The 19221-nt window shown below is 40.3% G+C and overlaps 1 protein-coding gene across 14 annotated transcripts in view; it reads right to left on the reverse strand.

Moving 5' to 3' along the window:
• Nucleotides 1-19221, reverse strand: part of AKAP13 (A-kinase anchoring protein 13) — a 222469-nt gene that overhangs the window by 31638 nt on the left and 171610 nt on the right. For 13 of the 14 annotated variants that reach the window (XM_080396174.1, XM_080396186.1, XM_080396175.1 and 10 more), the window contains 5 exons: nucleotides 16064-16126; nucleotides 13441-13624; nucleotides 12076-12184; nucleotides 3867-3909; nucleotides 2501-2606 (listed from right to left, as the gene is read on the reverse strand). In XM_080396174.1, coding sequence (XP_080252300.1) covers nucleotides 2501-2606; nucleotides 3867-3909; nucleotides 12076-12184; nucleotides 13441-13624; nucleotides 16064-16126 — 505 coding nt within the window. The remainder of the gene's footprint in view (nucleotides 1-2500; nucleotides 2607-3866; nucleotides 3910-12075; nucleotides 12185-13440; nucleotides 13625-16063; nucleotides 16127-19221) is intronic. The other variant, XM_080396176.1, reaches the window with a different exon arrangement.

Below are 19221 nucleotides of genomic sequence, written 5' to 3' on the forward strand. Positions count from 1 at the left end.
GTCCTACTAGCTTCACTGTTATTTGTGGTACTTCAGCAAACTTATTCCATTTTATCGACATCCTTCCCCTGGAGGCAGGAGAGTTGCTCCCCACCAGCATTAGCCCATCGCAACGACCAAGAGCTGCCAGCACAGTCGGCTGGGGGGAAGGCAGTCAGAGAGGAGTTGAGCAAAACGGGGAGGGTGGGACGATTACAGCTAACTTCCTTGAAGATGATTTTAGCTACTTTGCTACTGCTTTCATCTTGATCTACCCTAGCTTCTACTGCTAAAAAACCTCAAATACTGAAAAAAAAAATACAGGCAGGAAAGGATGGGATTAGTATTTTAGAATTGGAGTCAATAGAAGACCACCCATTTAAAAGGCACAGAGTGATAAATCAAACCATCTGTGATGCTTGGGATACAGAAAAAGTGAATTTTAACATACCTCAGTGTTGCTATGTAGTACTTCAGTAAACAAAGCGCTGCAGATTTCCCCTTTCACGTGTTTGCACTCCTGCTTTACAGGTCGGTCACAAATATTCCCTGTCTCCTAGTCCTTTCAAACACTTACCACTCTTACTATATACACTGAAATGCTGTTGGTGGTATAGCACTGCCTAATAACTGCACAAGTCAAGGAAAAAGAGAAATGACTCATGCTAATTTTTTTGTCGTCATTTCCTAGAAACTCTCTACCAAAATTAAGAAAATGAGTACTTTTTTTTTCCTACTTGACAGAGATATAGCATGTTTTAGATTTCACAAACGTGAATCCGTGCACACTGCTCACTTCAAGAGATTTGCTGACTAATCTCCAAATAACACAAAGTACATGCCAGACATGGGTAAATTCACACAAACGTCCATCAGCGTCCCCTCCAGTTAGTACTCCAAACACTCCTTTAGTTATGTAAAAAACCCCTAAAAATGGTTGCTCCATTTTCAAGAAGAGCCGATGTTGTTACAAGGCTCAGATGGACTTTATTTTATGGTTCATCTTAGAAAGCTGTGCATTTCTGAAGGTTTGGAGAAAAGTAAAACCTAGCTGGGAAGAAGTTGAAGCCTCTCTGTACCTCTTGACAACCCAGACAGCAGCAGAAACCCACTCTTCCTGTCCAACTTCCCCTTTCAAGGTTTGTTGTTTTTTCTTTTTAACTCTTACAGGTTTTCATAGATCATAATGCTTCTGAGAAATCATTTAGGTCAAATTTAAATGTACTTTTTTTCTTTTTTTAAACATTGTACTTTGCAGTAGGGAACAGCATTGTCTTAAAGAGGCTCAGCAGCAGCTCTGAGCCACTGGTACTTGCAGCTTGCATCTTCAAAGGCAGACACATAAAGACGAGCTATGCGTTACGATGACTGATCTCACTGAAGAGGGTACCTCATTGCAACGGTTATGCAATCTTCCAAAAACATGTATCAAAACGTGCGTAGGACCACGAGAGCCCACAAACCCAGCTATGTTAGAGGAACACGCAGGCTGAAACATCAAATGCTTCTGTTGGGAAAGGCTAAACCCAAGTCTGTGCAGTGAAATGTGACCCCCCCAGCTGTGTATGCTTCAGCCCAGCCTCGTTCTGCGGTAGGCACAATGCTCGTTATGACACGTTTTGTTTCCCGTGTGCTATTCAGACTCATCAGAACATGTCATTATGTGTCTCAGGGGCCTTTCAATAGTATTTACCAACATATTAGCTACACATCACCTAACTATATAATACACATTGCCCACTGTGAGGTAAGGCACTCTTAGCTTCTATCAGACACGAGAAAATGAAATGAGATTCAAGTAAAAAATCCAACCGAGCCAAAAAAACCCCAAACATACATTAATCTTCAGGGACAAGCCAAGTCAACAACAGCCCGTTTGTATTAAGTAGTTAGCATTAATGTAATTATTTCTTTAACCAATGCTGTTCCCAGGAAATTCAGCTGCACTGAGCAGCGCTTAACCTTCAGCAAATTAAATTCCCGGGTTTCAAGGATGGAAAAAAGGCAAAAATATAAGTATTAGCTGTCACCAACGGTCACGGTTTGAGCAATTTGTCCAGAAGTGCATGTGAACCTTGTGGCAAAGGTAAAAATAAAAGGGAAACACAATGCAGTCTTTGGCAGCCAGTCTCTTCTTACAGCTCCCATCCTCATTTTATTAAACACTTCTCAAGTTCTGTAAAAATTAGACCCATTAATCACTGCAAAGCTATAACACATGCTGGAGCACAATCTACTTTCTATAATAAACGAAGCTTCATTCTGTGGGGAAAGAGAGGCAAAAACATTGCACAGGAAAACTCATCTCAGATACATTTCAATTTTGGGGCGCTAAGACTTCCCATGTAGCTATTCCCTATTACCCCATAGACAATCCTCCCCTCGCAAAAGGAAAAAAGGAAGAAAAAAGAAAAGTCAGGCAAAGACATAAATAGCACCCTATGGAAACACACTGAAACACAGAATCCATCTCTGCTACTATGGGTATTTCACGGCTGTATAAATCACAAGAAGCACTTACTTTGCTTTTCTTGCTGCTGGACATTTTATTCCTGAGGTAGCTGAAAGTGCGACTGACTTTTGTTACGCCTTTACCAGTAGGGACACTGCTGCTCTCTTCAGATATGCTGAAATCAAAAAAGAAAGAGGTTGTTTTTATTTCTTTCCCTCCCAGAGCATCTATTAAAGGAATAGAATCTTTTTTAAAGGACAAATGCATTTATTATCCAATTGTGTCATGGGTTGCTTTATGGCATTATACTGGAAAAGGCAAAGTGAAGACAAAATGCCAATGCAGTAGTTTCTCATGTATTTCAAGGAATCCTTTTACCTGTTTTGAAGCAATGTCTATTCTCTAACCATGCCAGAGCACCCTCTGCTGCTCCCGTGGCCAAATAACCACTAACCAGCTCACAGCACCTGCCCATTTACATGGCAAATATTTCAGATGCATGGTCAGTCTTGTCATTTAATCATTTCAGACAGAAAGGGATAGACACGCACACATCTGTTACAGAGAAATCTCCTTCCAGAGAAAGACATTTAATGAACTCTGTAAAGACAGTGTCTTTAACAGAAACCACACTGTCTGCAAAGCCTCTCCTGAGAAATGAGAATATCGATGCTAAGTAATAAATAGCAATGGTTATTTGTACAAAGTTACGCATTTCTGGGATGCCAGCTATTTTGTGCCAGTTTTTACATGCACAAGCTTATGAATTCTTCAGCTTTTGTGGAAGAATAAGAAATTACAGAGAAAACTTATTGCATTAAAGAAAAAGGTCATGGTCTGTCAATAGGAAGTATAACGCAAACCAAAAGCAGAACAACAGAAAGACAAATGAAACCAAGGAGGAGAAAACAGCAGCCAGCAGAGGTGGAGAGCCTCCAGCCATGAAACAAAGCCAAAGCTGTCGGAGTGACACAGAGACCAGACACCCAGCTCCTTCAGTGCCTCAAAAGCCCTTCCTCCAGGAAAGTGCTTTTAAAGCCAGCACCCACCAGAAAGATTATCTCCTCTACAGCTTGCAGGGATGAAAAGCAACATACAAAACCACAATCATTTTGGCTTTTGTTATAGAAATATAAGACAAAATTAACCGAAGGGAGCAACAACTACTTTTAGTGTGAAATATAACACCGGGTAAACTGATATTGTTCAATAACAGATAATCTGATGTGTTACTAGCTATGAATAAACACAAAGCCTTGTTAGAGAGAAGACCTAGAACAGACTTTCATATTCTATGATCTAAAATATTCTTTAGCCTGATCTGCACAAGTCTGACAACTTGTGATTTCAGCTGAAGCGCAATGGTGCCAGCAAGGCTTTTGGATGCCCAAAACAGAGCCCACGGCAGGAGTCTCACCAGAAGAGAATACTGTACCTCTGAACGGAGGAACCCGGGGGGCTGCTGAACGTCTGCGTACCTGGAAAAGATTGGAGGGGTGAGGAGGTAACATGTTAGATTGCAATCTTAGCCCACCGATTTTCAAAAACATAGTTTGCATATTTGGATGGTTCAAAAGGAAGGGGAAATATTTTCCAAAGTGAGTATTTAAAAAAGACTTTATGTGCTCACGATAAAGCCTCTTCCCTGTATCTGTAGGTGCTCTCAAATTAGATATGGAGGTGAAAGCCTACTTAGTATTTTTATTGTTCTTCAGTTATTAAGTAAAGGATGTTCATCTCTTAAATTTGCCGGTAAATCAGGGTATCTGAATCAGAACTGCCAATTCAATGACAATAGGTATAAATGAGAATTATTCTGCCACAATGCCTTTATTTATGCACCACTAGAAAGAATCTATTGTACAACACATCCGGGTTTCATGTATAAAACTTTTCTGCTTGATAAAATTATAGTTCATTTTCCCATCAAAATCCTGAAGCACTTCATAAAGGGTAAGGGAAACAAGGGAAGCCTTATTTCATTTTCCATGAAACATTACCAGCCTAGGGCTTAGTCACAAAACACTGTGCTTGAGGAAAGTCTGACTTTTAACACGACGCTGAAGCCCTGCCAATGACACAAATTCTCTTTACAGCACAAGAAACCTGCTTGCACAATGCATTTGGAGCAGATTAGGTAGCTGACACCATTTACCAGAACCATCGAAGAATACTGAAAAATCAGGATGAAATGATCCAGAGGAGAGAGGGCTCTCTCCAGGGTAACTAAGCTTGTCAGGACTCCAAAAAATCCTCACTACAAGCAGAGTCTGCAGTCCTATCTGAAGTTCAAGAAGCAGCACAACTGATCTTATTAGGCTTCTGCATATACATTTTAAGAAAAACAGTACTTTGGCTTCAATACCTTAACATATTAAAGCTAAGGGTGAATGCAAAAAAGCCACTTCACGTCAGAGGCGAAGATGGTCCTCTATCCAAAAGCAGTAAGTGCATTACGAAAAACTGTGCATACAGTATTATACCTTATGGTTCTAAATTACACATTTTCTGAATGTTGGTTCAAGTATCAACACAGCTGGAGACAGAAGAATCACTTCTACATGTCAAGAAACCAAAATACAGGCATACCCCACAACCTAATCCCAGCTTGGAGATCTCTGTTAATATCTCACTTGCAAAATCTTTTCTCTAATTTATGATCTATGCCAAATACACCACACATAAGAATAATGAAACATGTATCAAATGAAATCTACTATTCAGTTTCAGGACTGTCCTCGTTTTTTACATAATATCCACTACCTAAGTGCCTAGTAAGATCACACAAGTAATTTACAGACTCCCAAATCCCTGGTTAATGTTCCAGTGACTCTGGTTCATGTTTCAGCTCGTTTGCTTTTAACATGGGTTAAGCTTCCTTAGTCTTTCCTTTTTTTAATAGATTCATCAGTCTGACTGGATTTAAGTATTTCACAAACTTTTTTGTTTCTTTGCAGTTAAGGTAAAAAATATGAACAAACACTGCATCAAGAGCTGGAATAATTTGATATTTGTGACTTTTTCAGTAGCTCGAGAAAGTGCATTGCATGGGAACTTCAATTATGTACTATTTATCATTTACTGCAATAGTGTTTTATCTTAAAAATGGGGGATTCTTGACACTGGCAGGCAAAATGGATCCAGACAAAAATCAAGGTTAAAGTATGTTTATGATTTCATATTTTAGGTTACAATATCACATCATATAATCAACACTCTGCTATAAGCTATAAAGCCCATGAAGATAAACACAGAAAAGCACACATTTTCTCACCTTCAGGGTCTTTTTTTCTGAGGTAGAAGAGGGAAAGGAAGGTTTATTTCCATAATTGTTGTGTTTCCTATCATGACCAGGTTCAAAACTGAAATGTTAAAACTGACTTGACAACCCACAAAAAAAAGTTAGTTTTGTTCAAAGGCCAGGACTGCTATCTGTGTCCAAAGAATATGGGTTAGCAGCCAAATTTTGGTGTACTTATCTGAACACCTAAAGCTTTAAAAAGCATCACTCACCAAAATTATTTCATATGGTAGCTGGACTTGAAATAATTCATCAAGGTCTGTTATGCAGAAAGCAGTGACTGGACTAGGATGTTGCAAACAAAAGAAACTAGGCTTGCAACTGCTTAATGCTGGCAGTAATTACAACTTTGTGGGTCAAGAAAACCGAAGGCTTCATAATAATTTTCTAAATTGCACAGACTGGCTTGTCCAGCCACGTGAAATCCACATCTTAAATATATCATGATATCAAGCAAACTGCAAATAGTTCTCTATACGCTAGAGAAAACAGGCATGGAGAGGCTGAGGAGGAATAAATGAAATGCGAACACAATCTCAATGCTAACACATCCATCCTCTCATGAGAAATGAACCCTGAAGACATGAAAAAATAAACAAACTGTTCTGGGATTACTACATGAAAAATGCCCATTGCCAAAGCAGTCTTACGAATAGCTGTGGTTAAACCAACCTTTATATAAAGTCACCACAGTACCCTCAAATATGAGGGAATAAAACACAGGTAAAGAAAGCAACATTTTTGTTTGAGACAGTATCTGACATTATTTTAAATGCTCATTGTCAACAACAGCACTATTGAGGGAGAGAAGATAAGTACTGGCTAATAGAAATACCCACCACCAAAACTGCTATACCCTAACCTGACTACTAGAAATTACTTAACTGGTTGGATGCTTAAAACAAACAAAAATAAGTCAAAACTCCACTGTGTGCTCCCTCCCCCCCCAAAAAAAAAATCAAAACCCCAAATCCACCAACAGCGTACTTTTTACTGTGTGAGTGTGACATCAACGCACAGCTGTGTTTGCAGTTCACTTTGTGAGGACCATGAATTATGAGTTTTGTTAAAGGCAGAAGAGAAGGACAGAGCAAAGGGGAAGGAGGAAGGAGCTTAAATATGGAAGTGGGTAGTACCGCACCTGGGAAGAGCACAGGACTTTCCTGTAGGAAGGGAAAAACGCACAGTGAAGACTGGGAATGGAAAGGAAGAGAATTTAGATACCTACAACATGGATGGTGTGGAGATTATTTGAAATTCAGGAAGCAGCCACAATGTGCTGAATTGCAAAGCAATTTCCCCCATCCCAGTACGGACATGAGGGATGTGGGCTAGTTTCCTTGCAAACCTTTGATTTGAACCAACTAAAGCAGCTGCTATGAATTTTCTCTTTAGATAAAGAATTACATGTTCTGGTTTATTTCAACAGACTAATAAAACATGCTTAAGAAATAGGAAACATTTTCAATTATCTTTGATAAACCTATTTAAAAAAACAAGAGGAGTCTAAATTAATTCAATCTTCTGCCTTAGTGGGGTTTCTTTTAGCAATGGAGTTCATAGGAGGAATAAAAAGCTACCATATAACACTTGCCTATTCCCCAACAAAACTATTCTGATCATAGTATCAGGACCTAGATATGAACACCTTAATGATTCTAGGTGTTTGGCTGCAATGCACGCTTTTTGCTCAGTAGGGGAACTGTGAAGTTGCAACCAAGATTTTCAGAATATCAGGGATTCTCTCCTCTTCTCCTGCTTCCACCGAGGACTGTACTCGCTCTCACCTATGATGGATAAGAATCTACCCCTTCTGTTAACTCCATGTACTGCAACAATCTCCAGACAAGTATTTTGGTTTTAATGAAAAGCTAATAACTATATTGCTGGTCAGTGGCATATGATGATATTTGCCACATGGATACAGACCAAAACTAACCAGATGAAATACGATGGTGCTGATGTACAAGACTCTTTGGATTACAATCCTTTCATTCCTCTAATAGTTAGCATTCACGACTAAGTTAATGCTGTTAGACATCATGCAACGGAAAGGTTAGTTCAGTGTTTGCAAGGTAAAACTTCAACGTCTGAAGCAGAAAACCAGATTTCCCTTTGATTCCACCCATAATGGCTGCAACGCACAGAAAACGATTACTTACTATCCAACTTCTCCTCATCATCACTGGAAGAAGAGCCAATAGAAAAGAGAGTTTTAGACTTAGGAATGAGTGGAGAGATGCTGAAGGAGAAGGAGATTCGTCTCGATGGTCGAGTCCGGCCCTGGGCTGAGAAGTGGGTTAACAGCAGACATTAGAGCATGCTTGAAAATGCATTTAATAATAAAAAGGAGAGGAAAACAGCCAAAGCAAACTAAAACCAAAGCAAAGGAAACGTCTGCAAAGCAGCTGGCTTCAGAAAAGGCATAAGAAACAAAGAATTGAGAACGTGCAGAGGATGAAGGTTTCAGAGGATGCAGGCTTCACTGCATGCATGACTTGAGGTTTAAGGTTTTCCTTATTTTTGCTGGCATCTTGTATAGGACCTCTTAATGAAGATGTACACGTGAACACTTATTTTCCCAAACAGAATACCAACAAAATAGTGGATCTCTGGACAAAGGGCATCTGCTTCACTGAAATAACTGCCAGGGAATCAAACCAGAAGTGAAGGTATTTGTTTAATGGTGTTTTTTTGCGGTTAAAACCAAAATATTTATATTAACAAAGCTGCTGGATATTAGCAAGGATACTTCATCTGAAGCATTGACTTCGTCTATCTGGGGAGGTTCTTGCCACTTCTATCTCCAAAAAAACCCAAACATTTTGATAATGTTATGCCTGTCAAAGTTTCCAGCTTTAAAAAGGAGAAACTACCTTTCCTTTCCTTTCTTCCAAAATAGAACAGAAAAAACAAGCATCTTTTCTGCCTTCTTCTAAAAATCACAGCCCATGTTTTAAAGAAACTGCCTTAAACACGAGAAGTCCCTCTGCACCCTCTTCTGTTCTTGTCTGGAAGATGTCTACCAAACAGTGCCAAACTCAGCAATCAGTCTGTGACATCAAATCTCCCATAATTTATTTTTAAGAGCAGCTCTTGCAGAGCAGCAACTTTGCAACAATTCTCTCTAAGTACAATCTTCTCTCAAAAGAGACGTAGAAGCCATCTAGCCACTCTTAACTGAAATTGCTACACAGCTTTTTATGGAGATGCCCAAGGGCTGTATTTCCCAAACCTTGTTGTACAAGCACAGGTGTAAATCTCTGAGCTGACCAACATCAATTTGCTGGATACCCACTGCTCACACAGTACATCACTGTGTCCTCGGGAAAGATGACAGACAGTGGGGAAACTGCCCCTGGGATAGGTCTGACCTGAGGGTCCTACACTAAGCATCTACATTAAACACCTTCAGTGTATATGTTCAGGAACTTTTAAATCATTCCATGGCATGGATAAATCAATTTGCTTGCACAACAAGGAAAAGAGGCTAAAGACTATATCAGTATTAAAATTCCAAGTGAAAGAAGCAGGAATTACTACACACTTTGAATAAAACATGTCCTTACAGCTACAAAGAGAATTTTTTCTATTGCTGGTATCATACCCCAAAACTGAATTCAGCATATAAAAATACTATCCGAGGAATACCCAATGCAATGCAAACGCCACTGAAATTTTCCTTCAGCCACTAGTCATAAATGCCAATCGCCTAGAGGCTATTTGACTAAAATTATGTGTATACTTTTCCAATGTAAGCTGAACAACCCTAGAGGGATCCAATGAAAGGCATTTAAAGTGAAGAAATATTAGCAAGATTCATGCATTAATTTTGTTTAGACTGCCTTTCAAAGGAGTTGTTCTAGTGTCTCAGACCTGAAGAACATGACTAGGCAACACGGCTTTCTTTCTTCTGTGGTCTACTGTCTATTTAGACTAAAAGTCAAGATGAACAATACTACTTTACTGTAAATAGAACCACCTTCTCCAGCGCAGTTGAATTCAACTTCCATTTCAGTGGTTTTATTTATAGCAGTTCCTGGCTTTTAAACAATGCTCCACACTGGAAATTTGCTATTCCAAAGCCGAAAGCAGTCTTCCGAGCACTCCAGCCAACAGCTCTTGTGACCTCCCTCTATAAAATGCTGCAGGATTAACACAGTTGTGAATGGCCACAGCAGCTCTTGGAACATCTGAGACATCAGACGGAGTGCGGGCTAGAAACTCAGTCTTGGAAATTGCTCCTGCCTCAGTAAGTATGACAATAAACAGGAAAAATAAGAGAAAACCTCCATATGTTTATTCATGTGGATTTGTTTTTTGAAACTGTGCAGAACACGTTGCTTTCTTCCCATTGAGAAACACTTGCAGGGATCAGAGATTTTTTTTTTTAAACACCTACCACAAAATTATGCAAGTGGAATGAACAGTTAGAAGTTTTCCCAGAATTCACCTCCATGAAATCAAGAGTTTATTCCTGCATAACTCTGAAGCATTCTGCTGCAATAACATGAATGTCATCCTAGGTGATACAAGGGAATTTGTACACCGAATCTCCTTGTAAAAGGCACTAAACTACCTCACGTGTACTTATGGTTGCAACTCAAGTAACACTACTCCGCTTCCAAAGTGACTGAGGAAGAATGAAGCAATTTACCGAAGTTTCCAAAGTCAGCAAGTGTCAGAGTTGGGAGAAGAATCTGTGAGCTAAATTTTCAAGGTGAGTAATCTTTTTGGATGCTCACATCAACCACCTCAAATGCATCGATTTTCAGAAACCACCCTCCTATAAAAATGAAGCCTTTCTGAGGTGTCACAAATTAACGACTGAGAAAAGAAAGCTCACAGAAGCATTAGTGATTTTTAATTTCAGTGTCCAAAACTCAGCAGAAGACTAACCCTGCTATTTCTTCCACAGCCCCTCTGGAAAGCTTACTCCATCTTCTCTTCTCCGTCTCTCTCAATGAGACCATTGTGGCTAGGCCAACTCTAGAAGAAGATGGGATAACCAAACCTGTCTGCCACCAAGCTCAGGCCTCAGCGGCATTTTTAATGGGGGTTGTAAGACAGGGAAGAGCGGAAAGGCGGCGAGCTGCCCAGTTCCAAGATGGCGGCACAAAGCCTCCGCTGCCGCCGCCCCCCTCCGTGGGCCTGAAGGAAAACGCCAAGGGAGAGGGAGGCGAGCCTCAGCTGGCCAGGCTCTCTCCACCACCAACAGTGCGTTTTTGGGGAGCTAGCCGAGTTATTTCTGGTGTTTGGTTAGCAACTGGACACAATGCCAATAAATCAGTCACTTAAAAAAAAAGAAAAAAAGAAGTAAGAAGAGAAGGCCTTCAGGCCAAGGAGGAAAGAGGGTGAGCCATTGCGGGGAGCAGGAGCCAGCCTTCTCACAGGGCAGATCTGCTCGTGTTTTGGTTACTGTTGCTGAGGGACACATCCGTCGGGCCACATGCTTATTAATCACGGAAGAACGATGGTGAAGAATTTAAAAACGTCTCTTACAAAGCATAATCTGTGAGCTTCCTCTAGCAAGCCTCCTAAATGAATAAACCACCTTTCTTAAAAGCACCTTTCCATCGTTCAGCATTGCAAGGAAGAATCATGTTAATAAAGAGGAAAAGATCAGAGACCATCACTGAGTGACAAGACATGATCTAAAACATCAATACTGTTTCTGGCTGGCAATTAATAAAATGAAAACATATGTAACATGGCCCTTCCTAAGCACATCCAGCTGTAGCCTTCTGAATGATTTTTTCAGCTGAAAGAATCAATGCAGTGAAGTCGCAAAATTAAGTGCTTGTTATCGCTTCAATTAAGCTAAACTGAAAAATTTCACCTAATCATCTTTTATTATTTTCTTCAGGAATGAGATTCAATAAATTATATCCAACTGCTCCAAACATTTCACTCAAATAGCAACAAACTCTGCCAAGGAGACCAAGACGTGCGTTCTCAAGTTTCCATATATCAAATTTCAAAAAATAAGATCTCAAGTGGAATCTACCAGACATCAAAGGAAGAAATCCTGACAGGATGCAAAATTCAAACTTGTTAAAAAAATAATTAACTCAATAACTCATAGTTTTTGTACCAGCACTCTAATTGAGAACAACAACAACAACAAAAACCAAAGAAAAAACCCAAACAGATGGGAAGAAAAAACACGGATCTAAACTGAACGAGTTATGCCTTTCCCCCCACAATTCCATGCAGCAGTGAAACATAAATTTCACATAATATAGGAAAGCAAGAGCAGGTACTGTCAAATTCTGCCTTGGGAACATATTAAGATATACTTAGTACAGTTGGTAGAATGGGTAAGGGAAAATGTGTTACTCACTGTCCAGCACTGGTTTACTAATTGACATTAGCGACACAGATTTGGTCAGTGGAGATGAAACAGTGGAAGAACAGAAATTAAATCCTTGCGGCTGTGATGTTTGATGCATCTGCAGAACAGAAAAAAACCCACACTAAGCAAATATATCAAGAACAACAGCACCATCCTAACTTCAGATCACAGTTCAGTGTTCACGTTCACTGAAATTCTCGCTTTCAAACAAGGGAAAATGTAAATGATCCCAGTAAAAGCTAGCAGGTAAGAAATGCAAGGACCACTCACAAAAAATGTGATCAGTGCCACACAGGTGAAATGTAACATTTTGTTTTGCCTTGTAAGCGCATGACAACTAATTGTGTAACAGAGACACTGGCTGCTTAATCTTCTTGCAAGATACTACAAGATGGATGTTACCAACTGTCTGATGGCCACTGACATTACTGCTGGGATTCCAACTCCTCAGCAAAAATAGATTGTGGTTCAACATGGTCAAAAAGCTGATGCTTAGCAGTGTGTTCCCCAAAAGTGCTATTCCTTAAAGCAAGAGAAACATGAGAGTCTTGACATAATAGCTCCACAGGCCAGATCTTGTAAGACCCGTTTACTGCCTTGATGTATGGCAGTGACTCTAAGAGGTAAACAGACTGGCTGTCTAACGATTCTGGCATGAACCCAGAAAATACTATGGCTAAAAGTTCCAACTCAGAAATCCAGGGGTTTTAGAGTATTTAGAAGTAGAATTGCTTCTTTAATAAAAATAAGCAAAGACTCTTATAGTGTTGTGGCCAATCTGTCCTAAATAGCTATCATGGAATTCTGTTCCAGAGAGATCACTCTAGATTTTCTTAATATGCAATTAACATTTTTCTTAACTGTTGCTTATGATAATGAGCCTTTTTATTCTGGTTACAGCTATGAAAAAAAAAATATTTTCCTCCTACGATACGAAAATAAACCTGAAACTTTTTGCAGATAAATTACCGTTTGGTACTTGTGTGTATTTCTTGACTGCAAAAAGCAGCACAAGCATTAATTGTGGAAGCCTTATAATACCTGCAATTGATACTAACACTATATCCATGCTAAAAAGTTAACAACTTTTCCATGATTACTCATGATCAGTGGAAGAAAACTGGGAAGTTTCTTGTTCTCATTTTAAGGCTTCACCCATCAACCATGTTGCCCCAAGAACCAAGTAGCAAATTTAACACAGTGGAAACTCCTACACGTTAAAGATGGAAGATTTTAATAATATTAAATATATAGGGTGGAAGCCTTCACAGTGAGACTGTCACTTGGCAAAATGACTTCCAAAACACTGATGTAGCATTTTCTAGACATCTAACAATAGTTGGACAGCTTTACCTGGTGATTGTAGTCTCTGATTTCTCTTTGCTCGAGTTCTTCAGTGAGCAAGACCAGGGACCCACACTGATTGCTGGCAAGCGGACTCTGTCCGAGATCTTTGGAGCTCAGAGAAGAAGCCTCCAAGTTTGTAGAGGGCTTCTTGTTCTCACCAGAGTCTCCAGCAAGGCCTTCTAGGCTGTAACTGAAGAGAAACCATGGAGGTTATTAGATGCTAACACTCAGAGACCAGTGTCTTTCAGCACATAGCACCTTCAAGTGTAAAAACATAAGGCAACCTCTAACGGAACTGTGCAGGGAAATGCTGATGTTATGTGTCGGCATGTAACCTCTCAATGACCAAGTGCAGATAGCAGTGGAGGGGGTTCTATTTCCTTCAGAACAAACAGCAGCATCTTGGTGCCTTTAACGGGACACAGTAGTTGCCTGAATGTCCATTCCAGCTCCTGGTCAATAGTCTTTCCTGGTTATTTCCTCCCTCCCTCCCCTTCTTGTGTGGTGCACAGGAGCATCTAGAAACACTCCTTTTAAAGATTTTGATATTCTCACATATTTTCTCTTCGCTAGCTTTTGGTTAGGCTCTCCCTTGGAATAAAGCCACCCAAATTAAACTACCTTGTATAGCACTGTGCTGCCTGTCTTGGACCGACAGCCCTCCCAGCAGCCACAAACTCAGCTCTAGGCTGCCTGTAACATCGACCTCTGCAGACACATCCTCTGAATCTCTTTAGCACTTGCCACTGCACAAAGCTTTGGCACTGATAATGCCCTTCTTTCTGCCAAAGCTGGTTTCTTTTCTTCCTTTTATCTCTGGTTTTTTAGTTTTTTAAGTTTCAACAGATGTCTCCATCAGCCAATCAATCTTAATTTACTATTTGCTGAGGAAACTAGGTCTTGTCCAATGGAGCCAGTCACTCAAAGCTAAATAAAATACCAAACTTTTGCTTTTTTTTTGGTAGCAATAAAAGGTTTGGCCAAGCTCTGCAGAGACAGCTGCTGATAGACAAGCGTTCTCTACAGAAAGACAATATTACACTATCTTTTCACCTACACAAAACATTCCCTCTTTCATATGTGACTATTTCCATTTTATATATCTTGGCCCTAATATTCTGCTTCTGATCCTCATGCCCAAACATCAATAAACCCACTGCAATGCCAGTTTGGGTTAATGTGCAAGTTTTACAGATTCACCTCTCAGCACTGTAGCACAACTCCGTGGCTGATGTTTGATTTGATGCTCACAAAGCCCTGTTGGTTTGAGGTGAGGCCCACCCTGGATATATATTGCAACCTGAGGCGATCGTGATATCTAAAGTGGTAAACAAGCTGACACATAAATAAACGAAAGGGAAAACACTATAGACTGTACGGATTATTTAAACAACTGAAGGAGCTTTAAATTCAGGTAGACTTGCATAGTAGAGATTAATGTTCTGCATTCCTTTAGAAGCATTAAGTAGCTGATAAATATGCCTCTTCAAAGCAAAAATTGGAATAAACCTTCAACAAGAAGATTTAGTAAATTTTTTAAGACTTTTTTATGGCAATTAATGATAAAGAAGACTGGCTGAGGCATTTACAATTTAATCTGCTTTAAGAAGATTTTGACTCAACAATGTATATCAATAGTGGGCATTATAAAGTTTATTCAAAAACTTCTGCAGAGAGAAATCAGTCCCGTTTCTACCAATTATTTTGGTCAGAAAAGCATTTTTTCTCTTGCAACCCAGGGTGGTAACAATGATGTTACATAGCACAGAAAAAAAAAAAAAAAAAATGTCATTTGTTGTGACACAAATAGCTCAAAGCTGCAATTATTAGCCCATAAACTAGTTATCAGTGGCTGATACTGGTCTGTAATTTGTTGGTCAGGGTATACAGACCAAACGTAATTAAATCTGTAACAGGAAGGAGAGATTAACTTCTTTCTCAATATCTAGTCTTCAGAAAAAGAGCTTAATAGCTCTACACACAACCAGCAAGAACCATCAGCGGAAACCTACAGAGCTATAAAAGTTGGGAGACTGGCTTCCAGGCACTATCAGGTAAAAATCTGGCCTGCAAGCATCAATCTCAGCTTTGAGACTTTCTACTGAAGGTGTAAGCTTTAAGCACCTGGGAAATTTTAATCTGTGGCTGTAAGAATGGTTTTTCACAGAAAGCTATACATGATTATTCTCTTTGAAGAAAAACCTAGATTTTTCAATTTACAAAGAGCAAGTCTGTATGAACTTAAATCCTTTATGAGATCCACCCAGAACAAAGCGGCGCTGAATCACATTAACTCGTTTTGATTCTTTGGCTGTCACAATTATCGTTATGATCGCTGTTGCAGAAAAACCACACCTTAGAATCATCACGGAATAGAGCAGCAAAAAACCACCAGTGCAGCTTTAATGCTCAAGGTCAATGAAAAGCAGCCACCACCTTCACCTGCACCCCAGTTCAGAAGGACCCATTCCCAAGAGTTGCTGAATTGCTGAAAAAGCAGTTGAAGCAAACAAAACATCTGCACGCTTCAGCCAGAGCAGTAACGGAAAAGGCGGTGCACGAAAAGCTGACGACAGGGTGTTTGCAGTGCTCCTTTGCTGCTGCTGCTGCACATTTATTTATACCATACCTTCTACAAGTAAAGTCAGGACCCATGGCAATGAACTGTACGCCAGAGGGACACCAGCTCAAACTAGGAACATCAAAAGAGGCAAAGAAAGGAAAAGGGCTGTAATTATTGGATTGTTACAGAACAGGGGAAACATTAAAAGACTCACTCTTGCATATCTTAAAAAACCATCCCAACAAACTCAGAAATAATGCAGTAGCTACTGGGTGTTTCTGGCTGTCAGAACACACCAGAGTGCCCCAAGTGACCAAGGTTACCACCAACCAGGCAGCAGAACAGCCCATGCTTCCCACAAACTGATCCCATCAGCCAGTATACAATATAGTGAAGAAACTGCTCCTTGTGGACAGGGAAGTTTTTTGGGAAAACAAGACTGAAACACACCAAAGCCGATTTTGCATAAGTAATCACACGCAGCCGTTTTGTTAGTAATGAGTAGCTTTTCCTGGTATCTCTCATCCCCAAATCAGGAAAAGAATCCCTTACAGATATTTAATTAAGTCCCCTCCATACAATTATTAATAACCTCAGGCTACATTTGGGAAAAATAAGGAGTGTGCTACATTCTTAAATGCGGCACCGCAAATCTGTGAAAAAGGCTAAAAAGAAAAAAATGGGTTCATTTTACTATCAACTTGGGATTAAATCAAGACTCCTTTAAATAGTACTTTGACTAGAAAACCTTCCAGCTCTCATACATAACCCAAAGAGTCCCAAGTTGCATCATGAAAGACATAAGAAATTCAAATACAAAATGCAAATATTTTGGTTGATATTTTAAATACTGCTTTTACTCTGTCAGCTCACAGCCCAATTGCAGGTCTTGCAGACAGAGAGAAATCAATCTTCTTGTCAGCTATGATACATAAAGGATCCCTAAATCCTGGCAAAGCTGCCCAGGATACATACGTCTGCAGGGAATTTTGCATCGGTACAGATCTGCCAGAGCAGCACTGCACAAGTCCTGGTCCCAGACCCTGGCCTGCGATCCCCACGCAGAGAGGACGTGGCCAGAGCACACTCTGCTCCAGGCCAGGAGCCTATGGAAAGGACGGAGCAAGTCTAAGCATCGCTGGGCCAGGATCTGTGAGTGCCAGAAGCCTCAGGGGGCACAGAGGAAGGTTGAAAGCCACTGACTGCATCATCTCTTGCCAAGTCCTCGTACAGCTTCCACACAGTACAACACTGGAAACATTCAGGAAGGGTTTGATGGTTGGTGTTCTACGGTGGAGTTCGGGTAATTGCTGCCTGTTTTATTAAGGGTGCTAACTGGGTAAGGATACACCTGGAGTACCTGTACTTTGCACCCCAAAGCTCCAAGTGTGCTACAGCAATAGCTCTCAGCACACCACCATAAGTGTTCTTCCTGAAGACACACCTTCCCATAACATGCTATTATTTCCAAGAACTTCATTATTCCCATCATCCAACTAAACTACGGTGGCAGACGTAAGTATTAGTGAGGGAGGGGGGGACTAAATACTTTCTTGTTATCCTAAGAACCAAGTCCTGGCTACAGTAAACCCGCCTCATTCATACATGCAAGTCTGCACTCTCAGGCTTGGGTTCAGCCTCCCAGCAGGTCAGTAAAACCAGCCCAGTGGAAACTAGATGGAAACTGAGAAAGTTTCCTAAGGAAGGTATCACACATGCTTCCCCTTTCCTTGCTTCCCCCAGCCATATGCTGGCCACCCCAAGACTACTGGGCTTGGTAAACTCTCGGAGCTTATGCTGACTTGTTCGCAGAAGTCCATAATCCTTGTGTGGTTGCTTTTCAATTGAAGGAGAGAGGATTGCAAGGAGAGAAATGATGCAACATTTACACTAGATAGTGCACTTCAAAAGATGCCTCTATTCCTGACCATTGCCATGTTACAGTTACAAACCCAAACGCTAAAACTGCAGGGAAGGGAAGCAGAAGAGTAGAGGGAGGGAAGGAGACAACCCATATGTGTATGTAAAGAGGAAGCCTGGAAGTGGTGGAAGATCTCTTCAGAAAAGGAAAAAGGCCTTTTGGCAAGGGCTGTGGAAAGCAGTCTTACAGAATTACAGTCCTGCTGGGCAGCCACCCACAATCTGTTGGCAACACCATAAAACCCGAACAAGATCAATGCAGAGCATGCAAAACCCATTTACAGAAGATGACTTGTGGAGGGGGGGGTGAACTATTATATACATCAGCCTTGTGGGAAAGCATAAACTGTTGGAATTAGTTTCAGGCTGTTGCTCTGCAACTGGGATTAGAGAGGATGGTACCAAAATTGTTGGGAGACCAGAAAAAATAAGAGACTAATAACTAAGCTTATGAAGGAATTACCGCACATTTGAGATATGACTAGGTATTTTAGGTTGCGTATTTGAGACATTTTCTTATTCTATGTGTAAGCTCAGCGTTTCAGTATGACTCTAAATACTAACACAGCTCCTCCGGAGGAGCCTTGACAGAGAACTGGTAAGAAGAGGTTCATTTGCATGAACTGAGAAAAAGAGTACTGCAATTCTTCCTCCAGAGCACAGAGTGATGTAAATAAAGTGGCTCTGTACAAGTAGAAAACCACATTCTGTCCTGTGCCTTTTTTTTTTTTTTCTCAGAGCCCTCACCTGAACTGTACAGCACTACTCATATGGCATCATTTATACTGATGCACGGTAAGGCACAGTGGGGTTTTTTGGGTAATAACATTATGGTAACATTTTCTCCATATGTGGAAATACAGTAGTTTGTTTAGACACACATATAACCCCATCCATTTCAAGAGAAGCAAAATACTAAGTTAAGGGGCCACAGGAGGAGAGGTGGCAGGCCATGGGAGATGAGAAGAGCTTAATCCACTGGAAGGGGAGAGGTTAAACTTGCCATTTTTTAGCCTAAAACTGTCTAAGTGTGGAGGGTCCACACGTCTGCAGTGTCAAAAATTAAGTGTCCTATTTTATATGTTAATAGACAACACAAAGGTTACGTGAGTGAAAATGCATATCTGTGTGTCAGATGAGGAACTGAAAGTTTGCTATACAGATGAAAAACACACATGGAAGTAAAGAAAATAAATATACCCTATTTTCTATTTTTTAGGAAGATGGTTTATAAAAAAAACAGCAAAAGAGCAAAATTAAAGCCACTTAATTCAACCAGCTGCAGATCTGCAGAATATACTCCA

The sequence above is a fragment of the Falco punctatus genome (genome assembly GCF_963210335.1).
Source record: "Falco punctatus genome assembly, chromosome: 7".
Taxonomy (NCBI): Eukaryota; Metazoa; Chordata; class Aves; order Falconiformes; family Falconidae; genus Falco; species Falco punctatus.